Raw genomic sequence first — 26,194 nt, forward strand, 5'->3', positions numbered from 1 at the left:
AGCCATACCACCTTTTTTAGATTTTTGGAGGTAAGCTTTATTAAGTCTGGAATGTTTGCCCTTCCATAGATAGGACAAAATGATAGAATCTAACGAGTTAAAAAAGGCTTTAGAAATAAAAATTGGTAAAGACTGAAATAAGTATAAAAATTTAGGAAGGATATACATTTTAATAACATTAATTCGACCTACCAGAGACATGGATAAGGGGTGACCATTGTGTCAAACTCCGTTTTGTAGACTTTAAAAGATTAGCAAAATTTTCTCAAAAATGATTCTTGAAGTTCCTTGTTACTGTAATACCAAGGTAAGTAACTTGATTATTAACTACTTTGAAAGGGAAGTAATGAAATACTAACGCTTGTGCTTCTCTGTTAATTGGAAAGAGTTCACTCTTATGTAAATTAAGTTTGTAACCAGAAAGCTGGCTAAATTGATTAAGAAGTAAAAACATTGGGGGTAAGGAAGTGGATGGATTTGATATAAAAAGTAAAAGATCGTCGGCATAAAGAGAAACTTTATGCTCAACACTCCCCTCCAAATCCCTGTCAACTCATGAAAACTTTGAGATGCAATCACCGGTGGCTCTACGGCCAAATCAAAAAGTAAGGGACATAAAAGGGCATCCTTGTCGGGTGCCACTTTTAAGGCTAAAGAACTGGGATTGCTGAGAGTTAGTCAAAACAGAAGCGGTGGGACATGAGTATAACAATTTAATCCATGAAATAAAACTTTGTCCAAAATCAAATTTTTCTAAAACCGCAAAAAGTAATTCCACTCCACAAGATCGAACGCTTTCTCCACATCAAGAGAAATGACGCATTCAGGAGTCCCAATTTAGGGTGAATACAAGATATTACATAGACACTGTATATTAGAAAAGGGAAGACAATTTTTAATAAAACCGGTTTGATCTTCAGAAAGGTATATAAAGTTCTCCAATTTACAAGCCAAAACTTTAGCCAAAATTTTAACATCAACATTTAACAAAGAAATCGGCCTAAACGAAGAACACTGTTGGATCTTTACCTTTTTGGCTAAAGGAATGATACATGCCTTGTTAAATGATGGTGGCAAGTTACCATGTTTAAACGAATCAGATAGAACTAAAAATAACTGAGATGAAAGTAGTGAGGAAAATGATTTATAAAATTCAGCAGAAAATCCATCAGGTCCAGGAGACTTACCCGACTGCAGTGCAGAAATGGCAGAGGATATTTCTTCTAGTGATAATGGCTCATTGAGCTTTCTTTAAAATCAGAGGAGAGTGAAGGAATATTTAAACTATTTTAAAAATGTTCAACAGAGATACTATCATTTAAAAGATTTGGAAGTATAAAGTTGAGCGTAATAATACAATCCCTCAAACAATCTCTTCTCCCTCCTGCCGTCTGGGAAAAGGCTCCGAAGCATTCAGGCTCTCATGACCAGACTAAGTAACAGTTTCTTCCCCAAGCTATCAGACTCCTCAATACCCGAAGCCTGGACTGACACCTTGCCCTATTGTTCTGTTTATTATTTATTGTAATGCCTGCACTGTTTTTGTGCCCTTTATCCAGTCCTGTGTAGGTCTGTAGTCTAGTGTCTCTGTTGTTTTTTTTAACGTAGTTCAGTCTAGTTTTTGTACTGTGTCATGTAACACCATGGTCCTGAAAAACGTTGTTTCATTTTTACTATGTACTGTACCAGCAGTTATGGTCGAAATGACAATAAAAGTGACGACTTAAATGTATAATTAATTTCAGAATGATTTGAAGTAATGCAGGCATCCCCTGCTTTACGAATGTTCGCTGTACGCCACTTCGCTTTTACAAAAGACCTACATTAGTACCCTGTTTTTGCATTACAAAGAGGATTTTCACTTTTACGAAAATTTTTCCCATATAAATTAATGGTTTTTCGCTTTACGCCATTTCGGCTTAAGAAAGGTTTCATAAGAACGCTCTACCTTTGTAAAGGGGACACACACCTGTATTCCCATTTCCCATTTGAATTTTTGTAATTTGTTGTTTAGAGTGTCTTAATCGGTTGACTCAAAACTTGCTGGATTTATCACCATGAATATAAAATCTACTCTTGTTTTCAAGAAGTTGACGTTCAACTGGTTGAGTGGAAATAAGGTCAAATTTAGTTTGAAGTTCTGCTTGCTTCTTGTACAGTTTGGGATTTTTGGTCTGGGCATATAGTTGGTTTATTACTTTAATCTGACTGATCATATATATTCACTCTAAATGGGTCTTTCTTTTCAGATTCGCAGTATATGAAATTATTTGACCCCTCAAATATGCTTTCATGGCATCCCAGACAACCTGGGATGAGATTTCAGATGACATAATAGTGTTTAAGAAAAAAGTTATCCGGTCCTTCATAAATTTTACGAAATCATTATCCGATAACAAGGTCAGATTAAAATGCCAATGTTTATTCATTTGAGGAAGACCAAGAAAATTTATAGACAGGGTAACTGGAGCATGATCCAAAACCAATATACTCTGATAATCACAAGAGTGAACAGATGGAATCAGCTGGTTATCCATTAAAAAATAATCAGTTCTAGTAAAAGTATGATGGACATGTGAAAAGAAGGAATAACCTCTCTCAGTAGGATGGAAAAAACACCTCACATCAGAGATACCATAGTTAGAAAGAAAAGAATGAATAGATAAAGCAGATTTACTAGGTAGTTCCTAGAGGACGATCGACCCAAAACTGGATCTAACCAACAATTAAAGTCACCACCCAATATAAGAGAATATAAATTCAAATCAGGCAATAAAGAGAAAAAACATGCAAAAAAGTTCACATCATCCAAACTAGGAGCATACAGGTTAGCTAATACCACCCTAGTATTATGCAATTTCCCAGAGACAATAATAAAATGACCGTTTGTATCAGATACTCAAAGCTCAAAGGGAACATATTGATTAATGAGGATAGAATCCACCCCCCCCCCCCCCCCCCCCCCGGCTTTAGCTGGGAGAGAAGAATGGAAGTGCTGTCCCATCCACCTTAACATAAGATAAGAATTATCAAAGCTTCGAATATGATTTTCTTGCAAAAAAGCAATGTCAGCTTTGAGTTGCTTAAGATGTGAAAACACCTTCCTTCTTTTAACAGGATGGTTCAATCCCTTTACATTCCAGCTTATAAAGTTCAACGGACTAAACATTGTCATTTAAGAGAACAGAAAGAGTAGTAGGCATAAACAAGATCAAACATTCAGATAATAGCTCTGGGGCAAAAGTATAAGTCAAGAGAATCAGGACAAGAAAATGTCCTGAATAACAAATAACTTCTCTATCAATGTATGGTGTTGGCACTTAGAGAACCCTGCCCCCCCCCCCCCCCCCCCCCCCCCGAATCCCAAAACAAGATAGCTACCAAGAAAAAGCAGCAAGATCTTCGGGGAAAAAAAGACACCCCAAAACTCAACTTTCAGATTCATAACATTATCATAAGCTCTGTTTAACTAATAATACAAAAACTAGAGAACTTATGCACTACAAATCAAAGTTGTACATAAAGAGAAACAATTCCATCAAAAAGTATTAAACTTAATTCAAAATAATAATCCAGAATAGCCTACCCGCGAGAAACTATGAAAAAAAGTACAGCAATTTAAAAAGAAAGCAGAAAACCAGAAAGAAGAAATTTAAAAAAAAACAACTTATCGGCCATTTTACATTATCAGATGGAGTCTGATGAAGTCGAAATGGTGGGGAGACCGTCAATAAATTTCTGAGCTTCTGCAACCAAGTTAAACCATTTTTTGTCCCCTGTATTACGAGTTATTCAGAGATGGGCTGGGTGACGCAGAGAGGGCCTGAATCCACGATTTAAAACTCTTTCATAACTTCTTTATACTCGGCGCATATCTTTAAAACTTGAGGAGCATAATCTTCAACAATACGGACAGAGTGACCCCTGAAATCCAATTTTCCCCTCCGACGTGCTTCCATGATCAGAAGGTTTTTCACCTCATATCAATGGAAACAGAGAGTAACTGGACGTGGCCTAGAGCCCAGCTCGGGCTTGCCAGAAATGTACGGTGCGCTCTGTCTAATTTGGGAGGGGTTGGAAGAATTTCCTTCCCAAAAATCTCACAGAGTAAAGAAGAAAATTCAACAGGATTTTGACAGCCTCTGGCAGACCGAGAATTCGTAGTTTACGACGTCTACTCCGGCCTTCGAGATCAGTTATTTTGGATGTTAACTTGGTGTTTTACTCAGTCAAATTGGAACTTCCAGCTGTTGAACGCGGTGTTCTTCGAAAGCTAACTTGAGGTGAGATAGATGTTTGGTATGGTCCTCCACTCTGGCGTTAATTTGATCCAATTTTGACTTCAACAAACTGAAAGAAGACATATTCAGATATAATCTCTTGTCGATGTTGTTCAAAATGGAGACAATCTTGGCAGAAGAAACAGAGACAGTTGCAGAGTAGAGGAAGTAGAGACTTCTTTTTTCCCCAGAGTTAGGGAACTTTGCGGCCATTGTAGGTAGGTAAGAGAGCAAATAAAAATTTAACAGACTGGAGTAAAAAAAAAGGAAATAAAGAGTGCGGAGGTAAGAAATGAAATGGAGCAATAGTTTTAAGCTACTTAACTATCGCCATCTTACCATACGTAATAATCTCATTCTTAGGCCAGATCAGTCCACGGTGCTGATGTGTTTCTTTGTGTTGCAGGTGGAAGAGAGTTTGCTGAAATGCAAATTGAAAGAAGCTTCTGAGGCATTGATGGCATCTAATTTTAGAAATGCTCAGGAAAACTATTTGCATGCGCTTAAATTAATAAAAGAAAAAAAGGTAAGTTTCACTGTCAGAAAATTAAAGGATATCTCATGATATTTTAAATTATTTAGTCGATGCCCTATTTCAGGTCAATCTTTATTTTATTCATTGGTTAAAAAATGTTCATTACTTGAAACATTTTCTATCAGTAACATGCTTTTAAAATGAGTAAAGATAAGCTCATGAGTCACAGGTATGTGTTTTCATTGGGAATCATTCACTATCAGTCTGTAAATTGCTTATGTAAGTGAAGCTTACTAACCCAAGGCAAGTAACAAGACTTGCAGAAAATCTGAAAAACTTCATTGTGACTTTTTCAATGAATAAATCTACAGTGTTGCTCAATATGAATTCTAGAGATTAATAAGGCAAACAAGACATTTTATATTGTGTGACAAAGTAGCAAATCTCTTGATGTGTTCTACTTTTGTTCTATAGAACACAGAGCAGTACAGGCCCTTCAGCTCACGAAGCCCTGCCAACTTTTTAATCTATCATAAGATCAATCTAAACCTTTTCCCTGCCATAGCCCTTTATTTTTCTATCATCCATGTGCTTGGCTAAGAGCTTCTTAAATGTGCCTAAATGTCTCTGCCACCATCCCTGGCACAGTGTTCCACCCACTTACCACTCTGTGTAAAAAAAAAAAACTTATCTGGCAAGAGTCTGCAGAGTCGGTGTTGGGACCACTTCTTTTTATGCTGTATGTAAATGATTTAGGTGATGCAATAGATGGCATTGTTTCCAAGTTTGCAGATGATACGAAGATTGGTGGAGGGGCAGGTAGTGTTGAGGAAACAGGTAGGATGCAAAAGGACTTGGACAGATTAGGAAAATGGGCAAGAAAAAATGAAATACAATGTTGGAAAATGCACTTTGGTATGTGCAGACTATTTTTGAAACGGGGAGAAAATCCAAAAATCTGAGATACAAAGGGACTTGGCAGTTTTTGTGCAGAACACCCCAAAGGTTAACTTGCAGGTTGAGATAGTGGTGAGGAAGGCAAATGACATGTTAGCATTCATTTCAAGAGGTCTATAATAAAAGAGCAAGGATGTGATGCTAAGGCAATATAAAGCACTGGTGAGACCTCACCTTGAGTATTGTGAACAGTTTTGGGCCCCTCATCTTAGAAAAGATATGCTGGCATTGGAGAGGATCCAGAGGAGGTTCACAAGGACGAAAGGGTTATCATATGAGGAACATTTGATGGCACAGGGTTTGTACTCGCTGGAATTCAGAAGGATGAGGGGGGAATCTCATTAAAACCTGTCAAATGTTGAAAGGCCTAGACAGAGTAGATGTGGAAAGGATGTTTCCCATGGTGGGAGAGTCTAGGACAGGAGGGTCCAACCTCAGGATAGAGGGCCACCTTTTCTAAGCAGGGATGTGGAAAAATTTCTTTAGCCAAAGGGTAGTGAATTTGTGGAATTTGTTGCCACGTGCAGCTGTAGAGACCAGGTCGTTAGGTGTATTTAAAGCAGAGATTAATAGGTTCTCGATTGGAGATGGCATCAATTACAGGGAGAAGGCCGGGAACTGGGGCTGAGGAGGAGATAGGAAAAGGATCAGCCGTGAGTGAATGGTGGAGCAGACTGGATGGGCCAGATGGCCTGATTCTGCTCCTATGTCTTATGGTCTTATTTCCCCTATACTTCACTTTAGTTACGCCGCCTTGTATTGGAACTTCATTGCTTTCATGTGGGCACCAAAGATATTTTTTTCTTTCTTGCTATAGGTTCCAGTGTGCACTTACAGAACTTTACATAGCTTTATTGTCTCTTAAATAATGTTATTTTTGGCGTAAAGGTATTGCATTTCAATCTTCCATGGCATTTGCTTTTAAAAAAATATTTACAGAGCTGAAATTAGCTGTTTTATTTTGTGGTTTAGCACAGGGGTCCCCAACCTTTTTTGCACTGTGGACCGGTTTAATATTGACAATATTCTTGCGGACCGGCCGACAGGGGTGGGGGGGGGAGGGGTGGTGTTAATCACGACAGGAATATAGGTGATATGTCAACTATAAGCCACTTGCAAGTGGCTAATGCACTCAATTTCATTTCTAAAGTGTTTATGTAACAAATTTAATATTAAATACATAGTGCGTATTTTCCTCGCATGAATATGGTGATCAGTCAATAACATCATAACATTTTAAATAACATTTGGATATTAAAGACAGTGCATATTTTCCTCATATGAGCATATAAACCACCAATACACCAATATCGCTGAATCAGTGGGAGCCCTGCACTTGTTTCCCGACAACAAGATGGTCCCATTGAAGGGTGGTGGGTGAAAGTGATACTCGAAGGGGGTTTCTTATGTCCAGTCTATTCCGCAATTTAGTTTTCGTTGCATTCATTGCAGAAAACCCTGCTTCGCAGAGATATGATGTTGGAAATGGAAGCAACATTTTCAGTGCTTTCATGGCTGTCTCAGGATATTCAGCCTTGACTTTGATCCAGAATGCCGGCAGAGATGTTATGTCAAACATACTTTTCAGCCCACTGTCATTTGCAAGCTCGAGGAGTTGATGTTCTTCCTGCGCTGACATGGATGATTCACCGAGGACATTGACAAGTGGGTCACAGACCCATTCCTTTGCACGTCTTGGGTCATTTGCGGTTGGGAAGTAACACTCGAATTCTGTCGACAGCGAAGATAAGTGATTGCACAGCAGCTGTGAGAAGGACGGTGCAGCCTCAGTCTCTCCCAGAATCCCAGCTAATGTTGGGAACATGTCAAATATGCTCCTGTCCACTTGCCGTCCCCACAGTTCCAGTTTGGCCTTGAAAGCAGACGCTTTATCTGCCAACTTGAAGACAGTTGTCATTCTCCCCTGAAGTGACAAATTGAGTTCATTGAGCAAGTTGAAGATGTCACACAGATAAACGAGTTTTGCTATCCACTCCTCATCACGTGGCGACTCGTTAAGCCTGTACTGAAGCACAACAGCTGTGCTTCGAATGTCATCGATTCTCCTTGAAACTGTGGTAGCTGAAAGAGAAGCTTGTGCCATCTTGTTAGCTGCAGCTCCTCCCAGCAATTCATGGCATATGTCCTTGGCAGCAGGCAGAATCAATTCTTCACCAACAGTGAAAGGCTTCTTAGCCTTAGCAATATGGCTAGTCACTAAGTACAACGCTTTCAGAACAGCAGCATTTGTTGAGGTGGTGGCTCTCAGCACTTGCTTCTGTCCCGCTTGCTCCCATTTTCTCCCTGCAAAAAACTCAACGGGTTTGTCTTTAAGTGCAAGGTGCTTGGACTCAGGTGCCGAAGCAGTTTTGAGGGCTTCATTGCCTCATTAGACAGCTTGTCTCCACATTATCACACACACGGGGCTTGGAGCGTGCGAGTCACCGGTCGCATTAAAGCCATATTTTATGTACGACTCATATTTTCTGTTGAAGGAAGCTTTCTTTTTTTTTTGCAGTCTTGGCCTCGGCTGTCTCTGCGTTATCATCATCGTTAGGCTTTTTATGTCCCTACCACCTCTTCCAAAGAAACTCTCCAAAGCGACGTTTGTTGTTTTACTGATTGTGTAGTTGTAGGTTAATGACTGACCGATGGCCTCGCATGCGTAATGACCTCGCGTGCATTCAAGTTCAGCAGTAGGCGTGACAGGTAATGATGCTGACTCATAATGTTTCATATAACTAAATCATATCGTTCCCTTGTGGCCACATGCTTGTCTGCGGCCCAGTGGTTGGGGACCACTGGTTTAGCATTTTATATATGAAGTGGAATTTTCAGTCTAGACTGTCACTACAGAAAAGAATCCTTTAATTCTTAGTGTCAAGTGGGTTACATGCTTCAGATAGTTGCGAAGAAAGGGAAATCTTTAGCGGTTTAAAAAAAACAGGCTGAAGTTACCTGATCTGTTTCTTCCCATGAAATTCTTTCTGGAATTATAAAAGTATACACCAATGTTTTAAAAATTTTTATTACTGTTTTATTGGGATCAGTTGTTCTTGGGATATTACTCAGACAAGCATAGAAACACAGAAAACCTACAACACAATACAGGCTCTTCGGCCCACAAAGCTGTGCCGAACATATACTTACTTAGAAATTACCGAAGGCTATTTTTCTGAGCTCCATGTACCTGTCCAGGAGTCTCTTAAAAGACCCTATTGTATCTGCTTCCACCATCATTGCTGGCAGCCCATTCCATGCACTCACCACTCTCTGGGTAAAAAAACTTACCCCTGACATCTCCTCTGTACCTACTTCCAAGCACCTTGAAATTATGCCCTCTTGTGCTAGTTATTTCAGCCCCGGGAAAACGCCTTTAACTGTCCACATGATCAATGCCTCTCATCATCTTATACACCTCTATCAGGTCACCTCTCATCCTCCATCGCTCCAAGGAGAAAAGGCCAAGTTCACTCAACCTATTCTCATAAGGCATACTCCCCAATCCAGGCAACATTCTTGTAAATCTCCTCTGCACCCTTTCTATGGTTTCCACATCCGTCCTGTAGTGAGGCGACCTGAATTGAGCACAGTACTCCAAGTGGGGTCTGACCAGGGTCCTATATAGATGTAATATTATCTCTTGGCTCTTAAACTCAATCCCACGGTTGATGAAGGCCAATGCACCGTATGCCTTCTTAACCACAGAGTCAACCTGCACAGCAGCTTTGAGTGTCCGATGGACTCGGATCCCAAGATCTCTCTGATCCTCCGCACTGCCAAGAGTCTAACCCTTAATACTATATTCTGCCATAGTATTTGACCTACAAAAATGAACCACCTCACACTTATCTGGGTTGAACTCTACCTGCCACTTCTCAGCCCAATTTTACATCCTATCGATGTCCCAATGTAAAATCTGACAGCCCTCCACACTATCCACAACACCTCCAACCTTTGTGTCATCAGCAAACTTACTAACCCATCCCTCCACTTCCTCATCCAGGTCACTTATAAAAATCACAAAGAGTAGGTGGTCCCAGAACAGATCCCTGAGGGACACCACTGGTTGCCGAACTCCAGCAGAGTATGACCTGTCTACAACTACTCTTTGCCTTCTATGAGCAAGCCAATTCTGATTCCACAAAGCAATGTCCCCTTAGATCCCATGCCTTCTTACTTTCTGAGTAAGCCTTGCTAAAATCAATATACACTACATCTACTGCTCTACCTTCATCAACATGTTTAGTTAGTCACATCCTCAAAAAATTCAATCAGGCTCATAAGGTATGACCTGCCTTTGACAAAGCCATGCTGACTATTCCTTATCATATTATGCCTCTCCAAATGTTCATAAATCCTGCCTCTCAGGCTCTTCTTCATTAACTTACCAAGCACTGAAGTAAGACTCACTGGTCTATAATTTCCTGGGCTATCTCTTCTCCCTTTCTTAAATAAGGAACAATATCCTCAACCCTCCAATCCTTGGGAACCTCTCCTGTCCCCATTGATGATGCAAAGATCATCGCCAGAGGCTCAGCAATCTCCTCCCTCTCCTCATTTGGGGTGCCTGGAGTGCATCTCATTTGGTCCCGGTGACTTATCCAACTTGATGCTTTCCAAAAGCTCCAGCACATCCTCTTTCTTAATGTCTATATGCTCAAGCTTTTCAATCCGCTGTAAGTCATTCCTACAATCGCCAAGGTCCTTGTATACTTAGGTATGAATACTGAAGCAAAGTATTCATTAAGTATCTCTGCTATCTCCTCAGGTTCCATACATAGTTTTCAACTGTCACACTTGATTGGTCTTATTCTCTCACGTCTTACCATGCTCTTCACATACTTGTAGAATGCCTTGGGGTTATCTTTAATCCTGCTTGCCTCTCATAGCCTCTTCTGGCTCTCCTAATTACATTCTTAAGCTCCTTCCTGCTAGCTTTATAATCTTCTAGATCTTTATCATTGCCTAGATTTTTGAACCTTTTGTAAGGTTTTCTTCTAGACTAGATTTTCAATAGCCTTTGTACACTTCGGTTCCTGTATCCTACCATCTTTTCCCTGTCTCGCTGAAACATACCTATGCAGAACCCATGCAATTATCCCCTGAACTTTTGCCTCATTTCTGCTGTGCATTTCCCTGCGAACATCTGTTCCCAATTTACACTTCCAAGTTCCTGCCTGATAGCTTCATATTTCCGCTTACTCCAATTAAATGCTTTCCTAACTTGTTTGTTCCTTTCACTCTCCAACACTGTGGTAAAGGAGATAGAATTGTGATCACTATCTCCAAAATGCTGAGATACTGAGATACCTGACACCTGACCAGGTTCATTTCCCAATACCAGATCAAGTCAGCCTCTCCTCTTGTATGCTTATCTGAAACCTTCCTGAACACACCTAACAAACTCCACCCCATCTAAATTTCTTGCTCATCAATATTTGGGAAATTGGAATCTCCCACCATGACAACCCTGTTATTACACCTTTCCAGAATCTGTCTCCCGATCTGCTGCTCGATGACCTTGTTACTATTGGGTGGTTTATAAAAAGCACCCAGTAGAGTTATTGACCCCTTCCTGTTTTTAACTTCCACCCATAGAGACCCAGGAGACAATTCCTCCATGACTTTCTCCTTTTCTGCAGCCGTGACACTATCTCTGATCAACAGTGCTACACCCCCTCCTCTTTTGCTTCCCTCCCTGTCCTTCCTGAAACATCTTTAGCCTGGCGTTCTAAGTAACCAATCCTGCCCCTGAACCATCCAAGTCTCTGTAATGGCTACAACATAGAGCTCCAAGTACTGATCCACACTCTAAGCTCATCTGCTTTGTTCATGATGCTTCTTGCATTAAAATAGACACATCTCAGACCATCAGTCTGAGCGTGTCCCTTCTCTATCACTTGCCTATCCTCCCTCTCACACTGTCTCCAAGCTTTCTCTATTATTCCTCCATTACTTAGCATGATGTCTGTGTCTAAAAGTATCAAGGAGATTGACCATGGAAAAATGTTTATTTCAGTGGAGAATGAATGGAACTGAAAAGGGAAGAACACTGAGAGAAATGTTGAAACCCGAGGGGGGGTGGGGGAAGAATTTTGTTGTAGGAATTTATTTTTGTTTGGAGGAGTTCAGATTGAAGGCAAGCCATGAATTGAGAGAGTGTTCTGGTGCTTTCATCTTGCTGTCGGTTCCTTGAAAGGCCGGAGTTTGGAGCAGTGGGTGGAGGCAGGTGATCAATTGATCAATCAGGGAGTGGAAAGATGAAGATGCAGGCTTGTAGAAAGGAGGATAAGTAAGACATGAGACTCACTCTGGCTGAACTGCAATACAGTGGTCTGTACAACCCAAAATTGACCTTCCATGTCCTCTCTCTTAAGATTGTTACTTTCACCTCCGTAACGTTACTCACCTTTATGCCTACAATTAATCCCTATCATTAAGATGGGAATCAATACTTCACTTACTTCATTAAGACCCAAGTACACATGTATTCTCTTGGTCTGACTTTCTTCCTCCTTCATCTATAAAGTTTGATTCTTTGAAAACCCTGCAGCTTTGGTTAAGTCCTTCATCAATTCTATCAGTGTAGATAACCCACACTTCATTAAGTACATTTCTACCCCTAATTAATGCAAATACAATATGGTGCAAAAATTTTAGGCACCCTAGTTTTTTTAAATGTGGTCTTGCTACACGCGGCGCTGCAATAACGACACGGAGTCGGTGAGCTGCAGTTGCAAAAGAGATTTATTCGAACTTTGTGGCCTCGCTTTAATGCCTTCCTGATCCCGCCCTCCCTGGGCGTATTCACAGTCCCGTTCCGCGCGCGGGCTTTTCCCCTTGCTGCTGAAGCAAGCTTGGCACCCTTTTTGGGACCGGCCTCTATGTGCGCGCCGCTTTGTGAGTCGGTTTGAGTGCGCTGGGAAGTGGGTCGCCACATAAACCCCCCCCCGCCCCCCCCAGAACCGGCGATACACCCCCCAATGTCCACAGTCTGGGTCAGACTCTGTTTGTGAGGTCTGCCTCTGTGCTGCGGTGCCAGAATCTCGACCGGCTGCGCCACGTTCACGTGGGCCGGTTTGAGTCAGTCCACCGTGAAAACCTCCTCTTATAGATAGATAGATACTTTATTCATCCCCATGGGGAAATTCAACTTTTTTTCCAATGTCCCATACACTTGTTGTAGCAAAACTAATTACATACAATACTTAACTCAGTAAAAAATATGATATGCATCTAAATCACTATCTCAAAAAGCATTAATAATAGCTTTTAAAAAGTTCTTAAGTCCTGGCGGTTGAATTGTAAAGCCTAATGGCATTGGGGAGTATTGACCTCTTCATCCTGTCTGAGGAGCATTGCATCGATAGTAACCTGTCGCTGAAACTGCTTCTCTGTCTCTGGATGGTGCTATGTAGAGGATGTTCAGAGTTTTCCATAATTGACCGTAGCCTACTCAGCGCCCTTCGCTCAGCTACCGATGTTAAACTCTCCAGTACTTTGCCCACGACAGAGCCCGCCTTCCTTACCAGCTTATTAAGACGTGAGGCGTCCCTCTTCTTAATGCTTCCTCCCCAACACGCCACCACAAAGAAGAGGGCGCTCTCCACAACTGACCTATAGAACATCTTCAGCATCTCACTACAGACATTGAATGACGCCAACCTTCTAAGGAAGTACAGTCGACTCTGTGCCTTCCTGCACAAGGCATCTGTGTTGGCAGTCCAGTCTAGCTTCTCGTCTAACTGTACTCCCAGATACTTGTAGGTCTTAACCTGCTCCACACATTCTCCATTAATGATCACTGGCTCCATATGAGGCCTAGATCTCCTAAAGTTGAGACGCAGGTAGTTTGAGTTGCACCATATCACAAAGTCCTGTATCAGTTTCCTATACTCCTCCTCCTGTCCATTCCTGACACACCCCACTATGGCCGTGTCATCAGCGAACTTCTGCACATGGCAGGGCTCTGAGTTATATTGGAAGTCTGATGTGTACAGGGTGAACAGGACTGGAGAGAGTACGGTTCCCTGCGGCGCTCCTGTGCTGCTGACCACCGTGTCAGACCTACAGTCTCCCAACCGCACATACTGAGGTCTATCTGTCAAGTAGTCCACTATCCAATCCACCATGTGAGAGTCTACTCCCATCTCCGTTAGTTTGTGCCTTAAGATCTTGGGCTGGATGGTGTTAAAGGCACTAGAGAAGTCAAGGAATGTAATCCTCACAGCACAACTGACCCCATCTAGGTGAGAGAGTGATTTGTGCAGCAAATACGTGATAGCATCCTCCACTCCCACCTTCTCCTTATACGCAAACTGAAGAGGATCCTGGGCGTGCCTGGTTTGTGGCCTCAGATTCTGTATTATCAGCCGCTCCATGGTCTTCATCACGTGCGACGTCAAGGCAACAGGTCTGAAGTCATTCAACTCCTTTGGTTGTGGTTTCTTCGGTACCGGGACAATACAGGATGTTTTCCACTGTCTGGGTACTCTTCTCTGCTCCAGGCTCATGTTGAAGATGCGCTGTAGTGGTTCTCCCAGCTCAGTCGCACAGGCCCTCAGTAATCGTGGGGAAACTCCATCCGGTCCAGCCGCCTTGCTGGTACAGATCTTCCTCAGTTGACCTTCCACCTGTGCAGCCGTAATCCTGGGCGTGGGCAAGGTCTCCTGTGAGTGGCTATTTTCCTGTGAGGGAAGTAAGCCTGGTGTGGATTTCTGCGGTGAGGATGAGATTGTGCTGTCGAACCTGTTGAAGAAGTTGTTCAGCTGGTTCGCTTTCTCCACATCTCCACTTATGTTCGCCCCCCGCTTTACACCGCATCCGGTGATGATCTTCATCCCATCGCACACCTCCTTCATGCTTTTTTTTCTGCAGCTTTTGTTCTTGCTTCCTCCTATACTGCTCCTTTGCCCCCCTTATCTGTACTCTGAGTTCCTTCTGAACTCTTTTAAGCTCCAACCGATCACCATCTTTAAAGGCCCTCTTCTTCTGGTTTAGGAGGCCTTTGATGTTACTAGTGATCCAGGGCTTATTATTGGGATAGCAGCGAACAGTTCTAACAGGGACAACGGCATCCACACAAAAGTTAATATAGTCCGTTGTGCATTCAGTGACCTCCTCAACGCCCCCACAGAGCCCCCCTTGCAGTACATCCCAGTTAGTAGTACCGAAGCAGTCTCTCAGGGCCTGTTCAGCTTCAGGAGTCCACTTCCTAAAAGAGCGTGTGGTAGTGGGATGCCTCATCACAATTGATTTATATCTGGGCTGTAACAAAACCAGGTTGTGATCAGCTTTTCCCAATGAAGGCAGTGGGGATGCACTATATGCCTCCTCTACGTTTGCATACAGTAGGTCAATAGTCCTATTACCCCTGGTGTAGCAATCCACGTACTGGGAGAAAGCAGGTAGTGTCTTGTCCAAAGTCACATAATTACAAAGTCCCCTGTAATTATCACCAGTGCTTCAGGGTACTGTGTCTGAAGCCTAGCAACAGCGGAGCTGAAACGAACGTACAGTTTTGCAGGTCGGGTTCTGCCCATGCTGCGAAGTGGGTATGGGGGTAAGGTTACCGAGCCTCTTGCGTAGTCTGCTCAGGACTGCTGCGGGTTCTTCCTCTTGCCCCCTTGAGGCTGGTATGAACTCCCCTGGGACAACCAGGGGTGTGCCGTACACCAACTTGGCCGAAGAGGCGTGCAGATCCTCTTTGAGCGCTGTGCGGATTCCGAGCAGGACCCAGGGAAGCTCGTCCACTCAGGCGGGCCATGAGAGCCGACTTCAGGTGACGGTGGAAACGCTCCACTAGTCCGTTCGACTGTGGGTGGTAGGCAGTTGTGTGGTGCAGCTGTGTCCCCAAAAGGCTGGCCATAGCTGACCACAGGCTGGAGGTGAACTGGGCGCCTCTGTCGGAGGTAATGTGGGCCGGTACACCAAAGCGAGATACCCAGGTGGCAGTCAGTGCTCGGGCACAGGATTCGGAGGTGGTGTTGGCGAGCGGGACTGCCTCTGGCCATCTTGTGAATGGGTCTACGATAGTCAGGAGGTGCTGCGCTCCTCGCGACACTGGCAGGGGGCCCATGATATCCACGTGAATGTGGTCGAAACGCCGGTGGGTGGGGTGGAACTGCTGCGGCAAAGCTTTGGTGTGCCGCTGCACCTTGGCTGTTTGGGAGTGCATGCACGTTTTGGCCCATTCACTGACTTGCTTGCGGAGGTCCGTGCCAAACGAACCTGTTGGAGACCATCCGGACGGTTGTCCTGATGGAGGGGTGCGCTAAGTTGTGAATGGAGTGGAAAACGTGCCGCTGCCAGGCTGTCGGGACGACGGGGCGGGGTTGGTTGGTGGTGACGTCACAGAGTAGGGTACTCTCATCTGGGCCTACGGGGAGGTCCTGGAGCTGCAAACCGGAGACTGTGGTTCTGTAACTAGGGATCTCCTCGTCTGCCTGCTGCGCCTCCGCCAGTGCTTCATAGTCTACCCCCGGGACAGGGCTTGGATGTTAGGGCGGGAGAGGGCGTCCGCCACGACTTTGTCCTTTCCCGAGACATGCCGGATATCCGGCGTGTATTCGGAGATGTAGGACAGATGTCGCTGCTGGCGGGACGACCAGGGGTCGGATGCCTTCGTGAACGCAAAGGTAAGCGGTTTGTGGTCCGTGAACGCGGTGAAGGGCCTACCTTCCAAGAAGTACCTGAAATGCCAGATTGCCAGGTATAGTGCCAACAGTTCCCGGTCGAAAGCACTATATTTGAGCTCGGGTGGTCGTCGGTGTTTGCTGAAAAACGCCAGGGGTTGCCAGCAACCCTCTGAGTTGTTCCAGCACCCCACCGACTTCTGTGTTAGATGCGTCCACTGTGAGGGCGGTAGGGACGTCTGTTCTGGGGTGCACTAGCATCGCGGCGTTTGCTAAGGCTTCTTTGGTTTTAATGAAAGCGGTGGCCGACTCCTCGTCCCAGGTAATGTCCTTGCCCTTACCCAACATCAGGGCGAACATGATTCGGGCAGCTGAAGGGAGGAAGCGGTGGTAGAAATTTACCATACCCACGAATTCCTGAAGGCCTTTGATTGTGTTGGGTCGGGGGAAATGGCGGACCGCGTCTACCTTAGCGGGCAGAGGGGTTGCCCCGTCTTTAGTAATCCTGTGGCCCAGGAAGTCGATGGTGTCGAGCCCGAACTGGCATTTGGCCGGGTTGATTGTCAGGCTGTATTCACTCAGTCGGGCGTAGAGTTGACGGAGGTGGGACAGATGCTCCTGACGACTGCTGCTGGCTATGAAGATGTCGTCCATATAGATGAAAGCGAAGTCCAGGTCACGTCCCACCACGTCCATTAACCGCTGAAACGTCTGTGCGGCATTCTTTAGGCCGAACGGCATGCGGAGGAACTTGAAAAGGCCGAAAGGGGTAATGAGTGCCGTTTCGGGGACATCGTCCGGATGCATCGGGATTTGATGGTATCCCCGGATGAGGTCTACCTTGGAGAAGATCCGTGCGCCGTGCAGGTTTGCTGCAAAGTCCTGAATGTGCGGCACAGGGTAGCGATCCGGTATTGTAGCCTCGTTCAGCCTGCGGTAGTCGCCGCATGGTCTCCAGCCCCCTGTTGCTTTGGGCACCATGTGCAGGGGGGAGGCTCATGGGCTGTCGGACCGCCGTATGATCCCCAATTCCTCCATCCTCTTGAACTCCTCCTTCGCCAGTCGGAGCTTGTCCGGGGGAAGTCTTCGAGCACAGGCGTGGAGGGGTGGTCCCTGTGTCGGGACATGGCTGCCATGAACTGCGGTGCCAGAACCGATGGGAAATCCGCCAGGACTCTGGTGAAGTCGTTGTCGGACAGCATGATGGAGTCTAGGTGTGGGGCCGGCAACTGGGCTTCACCCAGGGAGAACGTTTGAAAGGTCTCGGTGTGGACTAGTCTCTTACCTTGCAGGTCGACCAGTAGGTTGTGAGCCCGCAAAAAATCCGCGCCCAGAAGCGGTTGGGCTACGGCGGCCAGTGTGAAGTCCCACATGAACCGGCTGGAGCCGAACTGTAGCCGCATCGTACGGGTGCTGTAGGTCCGTATTGCGCTGCCATTCACGGCCCTCAGGGTGGGACCCGGTGCCCTGTTGCAGGTGTTGTAACTCGTCGGAGGTATGACGCTGATCTCGGCTCCGGTGTCGACCAAAATGCGGCATCCCGACTGCTTGTCCCACACATACAGGAGGCTATCCCGATGGCCAGCCGCCGTAGCCATCAGCGGCGGCTGGCCCTGGCGTTTCCCAGGAACTTGCAGGGGGGGCTACAGTGGTGGGCTTCTGCGCCCCACTGCTGGTGGTAGAAGCACCATTGTTCATTGGCCTCCTCACCCCTGCCTCTGGGGTTAGCGGGCTCTGCGGCCGGGCCTGGTCTGGTTTGCTGCTGGGAGCGTGGCCTGGTGATCTGTGCGACGGACGCCCCACTCTCCTTCTTGGCTTTCCACAGCACGTTCGCCCGGGCTGCCACCCTCCGGGGGTTGCTGAAATCCGCGTTGGACAGCAGCAGGCGTATGTCCTCTGGCAGCTGCTCCAGGAATGCCTGCTCAAACATGAGGCAGGGCTTGTGATCTCCGGCCAGGGACAGCATCTCGTTCATCAAAGCCGACGGCGGCTTGTCTCCCAAACCATCCAAGTGCAGTAAGCGGGCAGCTCGCTTGCGCCGTGAGAGTCCGAAAGTCCTTATGAGCAAGGCTTTGAATTCTGTGTATTTGCCGTCCTCTGGGGGTGACTGTATGAACTCCTCAACCTGGGCCGCTGTTTCCTGGTCGAGGGAGCTCACCACGTAGTAGTAACGTGTGTCATCCGAGATTATCTGCCGAATGTGGAATTGGGCTTCTGCTTGCTGGAACCGTAGGTGAGGTCGCAGCGTCCAGAAGCTTGGCAGTCTTAACGAAACTGCATGAACAGATGCGGCGTCGTTCATCTTCGGTCCAAATATCGTTTGGGCCGTCGGGGTCACCAATTGTAGCGGTGTGCTACACGCAGTGCTGCAATAACAACACGGAGTCGGTGAGCTGCAGTTGCAAAAGAGGTTTATTCAAACTTCGTGGCCTCGCTTTAAAGCTTCCCCTTGCTGGTGAAGCAGGCTGGGTGCCCGTTTTGGGACTGGCCTCTGCTGGCGCGCGCCGCTTTGTGAGCCGGTTCGAGTGTGCTGGGGAGTGGGTTGCCACAGTTTCGGATTTTATGGCCTCCACAGAGCCGTGATCTCAACATTATCATGTTGATAACTGACATTTTGATAACAAGCTCTGCCATCTTCATGAAGATCGAGTACAAAGTTTTTGTTTCTTCACTGTCGAAGGGAACTGTATCAGTCTCTTCACTGTTCTCTGTGGAAGGTAACTCTACTTAGTCCCTTCAATGTTCACTGTAGAAGGGAACTGTATTCGTGTCTTCACTGTTCACTGTCAAAGGGAACTGTATTAGTCTCCTTCACTGTTCTGTAGAAGGGAACTGTATTAGTCCCTTCAATATTCACTGTCGAAGGGAACTGTACTGAGTCACTTCACTGTTCACTGTCCAAGGGAACTGTACTGAGTCACTTCACTGTTCACTGTCGAAGGGAACTGTACTGAGTCACTTCAATGTTCACTGTTGACGGGAACTGTACTGAGTCACTTCACTGTTCACTGTCGAAGGGAACTGTACTGAGTCACTTCAATGATCACTGTCGAAGGGAACTGTATTGAGTCACTTCACTGTTCACTGTCGAAGGGAACTGTACTCAGTCACTTCAATGTTCACTGTCGAAGGGAACTGTACTGAGTCACTTCAATGTTCACTGTCGAAGGGAACTGTACTGAGTCACTTCAATGTTCACTGTCGAAGGGAACTGTACTGAGTCCCTTCAATGTTCACTGTCGAAGGGAACTGTACTGAGTCACTTCAATGATCACTGTCGAAGGGAACTGTACTGAGTCACTTCACTGTTCACTGTCGAAGGGAACTGTACTGAGTCACTTCACTGTTCACTGTCGAAGGGAACTGTATTGAGTCACTTCACTGTTCACTGTCGAAGGGAACTGTACTCAGTCACTTCAATGTTCACTGTCGAAGGGAACTGTACTGAGTCACTTCAATGTTCACTGTCGAAGGGAACTGTACTGAGGGTCACTTCACTGTTCACTGTCGAAGGGAACTGTACTCAGTCACTTCAATGTTCACTGTCGAAGGGAACTGTACTGAGTCACTTCAATGTTCACTGTCGAAGGGAACTGTACTGAGTCACTTCACTGTTCACTGTCGAAGGGAACTGATTTAGTCTCTTCATTGTTCACTGTCGAAGGGAACTGATTTAGTCTCTTCATTGTTCACTGTCGAAGGGAATTGTATTAGTCCCTTCACTGTTCTGTAGAAGGGAACTGTATTAGTCCATTCACTTTCACTGTCAAGTTTCTGCTGTGCAATTTACTATAGGAGCATACCAATAAAGTAACATCATAACTGGTTTGCGAAAACTTTTGGTCTGAGTGTTGAATTTTCTAACCCACACTCTCTGTGTTACTTTCCCGCTCGCACCTGTCCACCCAGGTTTTCTGTTGTTTTTGTTACTTTTTCACCCATTCCTCTCATTACCAGCCCCCTACCTGTTTCTGTTCTCACTAATCATCCTTATCTGATTCCAACTATCACCTTCCAGCCTCTATCTTTATCCTCCCTCTTTCTACTGCATACCAGATCCACCTGCCAGGTTTTGCCCCTGTCGGTTTGGAATGACCACTTTGCAGCCTTGACACAATCACTTCTCCCTCCTCCTGGTCTGGTTACACTGACCAGTCCCCACCCAGTCTGGTTCCACCGATCACCTCCCGGCCTGTGTCTCTCTTCTGCATGGTGGCTTTTTTCTCAGTCTGGATGCAAGACCTCAACTTGAAACATTGTCTGACTTTTTGCCTGTTTAATCTTGATTGCATACAGCTTTGTCCCACATTGCAATCTCTGGTGTCTCTGAACCGGAGGATGGATGTAAATTGTTCATTAATTGCGTTTTATTTTCCATTCCAGGTCTACAACTTGACAACGATGGAGTACATACTGGTTGAGTATGCCTGCGGTTTTGCCTTTTTAGGAAATAATTTAATTCAGGTATGAATCTTCATTCTTTGCTGAATGTTGGGAGGGGGCAGTCAGTGAGCAGTTTCGAAAGAAATTTGATACCTTTCAAGTTGATTTTGTTTGTTGAAGCTAAACTTTATTCAGACCCGTCATTTTAGCCAGATGACACAGGACAAGGATCATATTGTAGGAGGAACTGGGATTTGGTGAGAGGAGCTGCTGCAGCTTTTGTCGGAACACCACTGGATTCCAGCAGGAAGTGAAACAAAACTCGTGTTTAAAATTCAGTTTGCAATTGCAATGGCCTTGTCTGGCTTAGAGTTAAGCTGTTGTAGCACAAGACAGTGGATGTTAGTTTGAGCTGCTTCCCTGAATAAAACTTGGTTATATCAAGTTTTGTGTGTGTGTGTGCTGGTATACTTATGTGCGTGTGTGCGCGCGCATGCTTTGTCATGTGAGGCAGCAGATTACAGCAGCTCCGCTTGTTTGTCTGAACATTATTTACCATGTTTCTTTGGTTTGTTTTTGTAATGGCTAGCAAAACTGCAAAACAAATAATCCTTCTGGCTCTTGGGATACTTGATTCCATCAAGTGCTTTGACCGAGTATCAGAGGCAATATTGTATAGGGAGCAACTGCTGGCATCTGGGAAGCAACTTCTGATTGCCCAGCATAAGGTCGATTTTCCAGACGAGCTGAGATGAGGTACCAAGGTTGCAGATTGTGTAAAAAGTGGTGCAACAAGAGATGGAGATATAGACTATGTCTCCTGTGTATCACCATGGGGAACATAAGATCACTGGCAAATAAAATGGATGAACTAGCAATACTCACAGGGACACAGAACGAATACCGGGAATGCAGCGTTATATGTTTGAGTAAATCCCAGATTCCAGTGCCACTGTGAATGGGTTCTCAGCACTACGAGTAGACAGACTTGATCTACAGTGTGGTATGAGGAAGGGAGGTGGGCTTGCTTTGTGAGTGAACAACAGATGGTGTAATCCCAGTTACGTTTCTGTGAAAGAATGAATCTGCAGTCCCAATGTTGAACTGCTTGCTGTGAGTTTGCATCTGTTTTATCTGCCGTGTGAGTTCAGCCACGCCATATTGCTTGTTGTCCACATTCTGCCTTCCCAACCACTGCATGCGATGTCATACACATTACCATCGTGAGACTCCAGACTCAACACTGAGAGACTTCAACTATGTTTCTCTCTTGATGACACTACCCACTTTCAATCAGTTTGTCAAGTGTCAAACACACTGGATTCCTTGTATGCAAATTTTAAAGATGCATGCAGCTCCACAGCTTTCCCCCCACTTGGAAGATCAGATTACAGCCTGGTTCACCTCATGCCCAAAGTACAGCAACAGCTAGCTACCACTGAGATAGTAAAGAAATGGTCGCCAGAAACCTCGAGGCCTTGAAGGGCTGCTTTGAGGTTACTGACTGGAAAATACTTTGTGAACCATATGGGGAGGATATTAATGGACTTACTGATTGCATCACTGGCTACATTAGCTTCTGTGTGGACACTGTCATACCATCAAGGACTGCTAGCTGCTCCCAAACAACAAGCCATGGGTCACCAGTGATCTAAAGGCTCTTCTCAACCACAAGAAGAGATCAGCAGATGGGGAGGAATTGAAACATGTGCAGAGGGAGCTAAAGGAGAAGATCAAGGTGGCTGAACAGATATAAGAAAGGGCTGGAGAAGAAGCTTGGGCAGTGTAGCACACAGAAGATGTGGAGAGGCATGAAAAACATCACTGGCTTCAATCAGCCTAGCTGTAGAGGCTGGGAATGTAGCGTGAATGGATTAGTAGGTTTGACATTTGTCCTCCTGTTCCCACCCCCCCTTCAGCACTCCCATCCAGGTGCAGAGGCACCCAAAGCTCCCTCAGCACCAATGCCTTCTCTCTCCCTCATCTCCCCCCTTGCCCTGCACCTACCACCACACCTCAACATACCGACTGCTATTGTCTTGATCTTTAGCTCTCCCAAACCCCACCTTTCACCAACTCCCCAGTCATCATGGACTCACCTTCGCTACTGAGCAGGTGAGAAGAGGAAACCTGGGAAACTCAGACACGGCAAATCTTTGGGACCGGATGGAGTGAACCCCAGCGTTCTGAAGGAGTGTGCTGAGTCATGTCATCTGCAGAATATTCTGATGACTCAGCAATATTTGGGTGTATAAAGGGAGGATGGGTGGATGAATACAGGCCCTGGTGGAGGACTTTGTCAACTGGTGCAAGCTGAATCATCTGCAGCTCAACAACAGTAAGACAAAGGAGATGGTGATGGACTTTAAGAAAAGACTAAGCCTGCACTGCTCCTTGTTGCGGTTGATGGAGAGGACATGGATGTAGAGAGGACCTATAAGTACTTCGACAACAGACTTGAGTGGAGCACCAACACAGAGGGTGTGTACAAGAAGGACCAGAATCGCCTCTACTTCCTGAGGAGACTGAGGTACTTTGGAAGATGCAGGCCTCTCCTTCACACGTGCTACCAGTTTGTTGTTGCCAGTACAATCTTCAATGCGGTGTGGGGCAATGGTGATGCCAACAGGCTCAATAAGCTGATTAGAAAGGCTGCCTCTGTTATAGGAGTCAAACTGGACACACTGGAGGCTCTGGTAGAACAAAGGACCCCACAGAAAATCCTGACAACTCTGGACAAGGTTTCTCACTCTCTGCGTGCCACTTTAGCTGAACAGAGGAGCACTTTCAGTGATAGACTAAGACAACTGCGCTGCTCCAAAGAGCGCGAAATGAGGTCATTCTTACCCTCGGCCATTAGGCTCTATAATGAGTCAACCTATAGCTGGGGAAGTGATAACCACCTCCTGTTGGACTGTTTGAGGTAACTTATTTTTTTATTCTTTCTTTCTTCTTTTCTAATATTTGTATATCTGTGCACTTGTAATGCTACTGTGACAATGTAATCTCCTTTGGGATCAATAAATTATCTATCTGTATAATTTTTATTGATGTAAGCACCAAATTCCCCTGCTATTGTGACTTAAGGTAGATCCCTGGAGCATGATTAAACTAAAGATTTGGTGAATGGAGTTCTCCTCTTGTCTTTTCCTCTTTTTTCTGCTCTTTGACCATGTTTTTGGCCATCCAATTCCATACTCCTCATATGCCTTGGATAAAATTTTGGCTGCTATTCCTGCAGTGAAATGTGTCAGTTTGCATTTGGAGCACCTTCACTGGCATTGAATTAGACTATTATAACACTGCTTTAAAACTTGGGATGAGGTGCTTTATAATCAATAGAAGCTGCCTGAAATAGAATTTCAATATGGAGTTCAATGGCAGGTGTTCAGGTTGGTGTTTCTGCTGCCGCAACTGGTGGGGAAGGGGGTTTTGCTGCTGCTGTATGAAGGATTGGGAGCTTCAGTGTTTCTATCCATTCTATGGGCTATCTTGTTTTGTGCGTGTCTGTGAAGAGGACAAATTTCAGTCTGTATACTGTATACATTCTCTGATATTAAATGGATCTCTGAATAGGGAGCAAGGCACAGTTCCATAGTAGGTAGCATCCAAGTTTGTGAAATACAGTATTTAAGGTGCAAATAATTACAAGAGATTGGCTTCTTTGTTAGTTTTCTTTCTCATTTTTACTGCTGGTCACTAGAAGAAAAATGTGCCCAGCTAACTTGGCAAGGAAGCAGTACAGTTAGAGTTTCTACATTGATAAATTGTTTTTTAAGTTGAGTTTAAATCACTGGGTAAAAATTATACTTTAAGGCAGAATCAAGTAAAATATTGTTGTTTAAACCACATTGGCCCCTTATAATAATGAACATGTTATGAAATTGAAGGTGAGGCATTAGTTTTTATCCTGAGTTTCTTTATGGTCTTAGGATGTTTTAGAAGCTGAACGACACTTCAAGAAAATACTTGAGGAGTTTAGGGATGAAGATTGCAGTAACTTTAGCTGCCTGTCGTATTATGGTTTAAGTCGGGTCCACCTCAGATGGAACAGGTATGTGCTTTTGTTATGGAAAATCACTGTTTCATTTACCCATTTTATGAATACATGGTTGCCTATATTAACCTATGAAAATTTTTTCTTTTACGTTTTGTCTGCAATGCAAGCGATGATATTTTTTGTGCCTGGGAGAATTGTTATTGTGTAATGGAATATCGGCGGAAGGTGTTTCCTGTGATCTTTGTGCCTGAGGGAATTGAATATTAGTGGAAGGTGTTTCCTGTGATATTTGAGCCTGGTTGAATCCTTACTGTGCAATGGAATATCAGCGAATGGTGTTTCCTGTTATTTTTGTGCCTGGGAGAATTGTTTTAGAGTGTAATGGAATATCAGTGGATGGTATTTCCTGTGATCTTTGTGGCTGGGAGAATTGTTGTTGAGTGTAATGGATTATCTGTGTGCAACGCATTGTAAGGTTTCACAGCTAATGTAATGGCTTCTTTGTAATGTTTACTACTGAGGTAACGGTTTCTCTGTAGCAGCAATGTTTGGGTTATGGCTGGAGATAACAGGATGCATGTTAGCCAATAAGAGATTGTTGCTGTGTCTTGTGAATCTGGAAGGATGTTTTTTCGCAGTCTTTTGTCGAGGAGAGATGAAGAGGGAAGACACGTGTGGAGAGAGCTGGTAGACCACCAGATGGAGTGGACTGGGATCTGAGTGTCCGAAGGTTGGTTATGCTCAGAGGAGAATGATGGTGGAAGAATGACTACTGAGTGAGCTCCGATGTGAACTTTTAACTTTTCCTTGAATTGGACCCTTTTTTTATTTTCATTACTAACAGTATATTCAGATTAAGATTCATAAATTTCAATCATTTAATTGCATATGGTGTACTGTCTGATATTTTGCATTGTGGGTTTGTAACTGTGTGGTACATTACGCAGCATCCACACAAACGTGATTTCCCAGTTTGGCAAGGCCAAAAGCTGTTTCCCCTAGATGAACACGAGCTGGGTGTTTCCTGTGATCTTTTTGACTTAAGAGAATTGTTATTGTATAATGGGTTATCAGCATATGGTGTTTCCTGTGGTTGTTGTGCCTGCGGGTATTGTTATTGTGTAACTAGACAACCGGGTGACCTGTTGGGGCACCCTTAGAGAGAAAGGTAGTGCAGTCTGATGTGATGTGCTTTGGAAGTTAAAGAAGAAAAACTCAGTTTATTAAAGAAGAATGACATGTAGCAAGACAAATTTAGCTCCTTCTCATTTAATGAAGGACAATTTTGATGACAACGTTTCTGGTTGATCTGCCACCCTTCAAGAATACTCTAACGTTTTCATTTCTTTCTCCCCAGCTTAAAGCCACATACAGCTGACCATACTGGATTACCGGTTTCTCCAGATAAATCAACACATTCTCCATATGGTTTGGCCTTGCGCATTATGTATAGTCATACAAA

At 44.6% G+C, this 26,194-nt stretch overlaps 1 protein-coding gene across 4 annotated transcripts in view; it reads left to right on the plus strand.

Moving 5' to 3' along the window:
• The window catches only part of LOC140716743 (uncharacterized), a 256,747-nt gene that overhangs the window by 84,497 nt on the left and 146,056 nt on the right, over positions 1-26,194 (plus strand). For 3 of the 4 annotated variants that reach the window (XM_073029551.1, XM_073029548.1, XM_073029549.1), the window contains exons 17-19: positions 4,687-4,806; positions 20,733-20,813; positions 24,665-24,786. In XM_073029551.1, the coding sequence (XP_072885652.1) occupies positions 4,687-4,806; positions 20,733-20,813; positions 24,665-24,786 (323 nt within the window). The remainder of the gene's footprint in view (positions 1-4,686; positions 4,807-20,732; positions 20,814-24,664; positions 24,787-26,194) is intronic. The other variant, XM_073029550.1, reaches the window with a different exon arrangement.

The sequence above is a fragment of the Hemitrygon akajei genome, chromosome 26 (assembly GCF_048418815.1).
Source record: "Hemitrygon akajei chromosome 26, sHemAka1.3, whole genome shotgun sequence".
Classification (NCBI taxonomy): Eukaryota; Metazoa; Chordata; class Chondrichthyes; order Myliobatiformes; family Dasyatidae; genus Hemitrygon; species Hemitrygon akajei.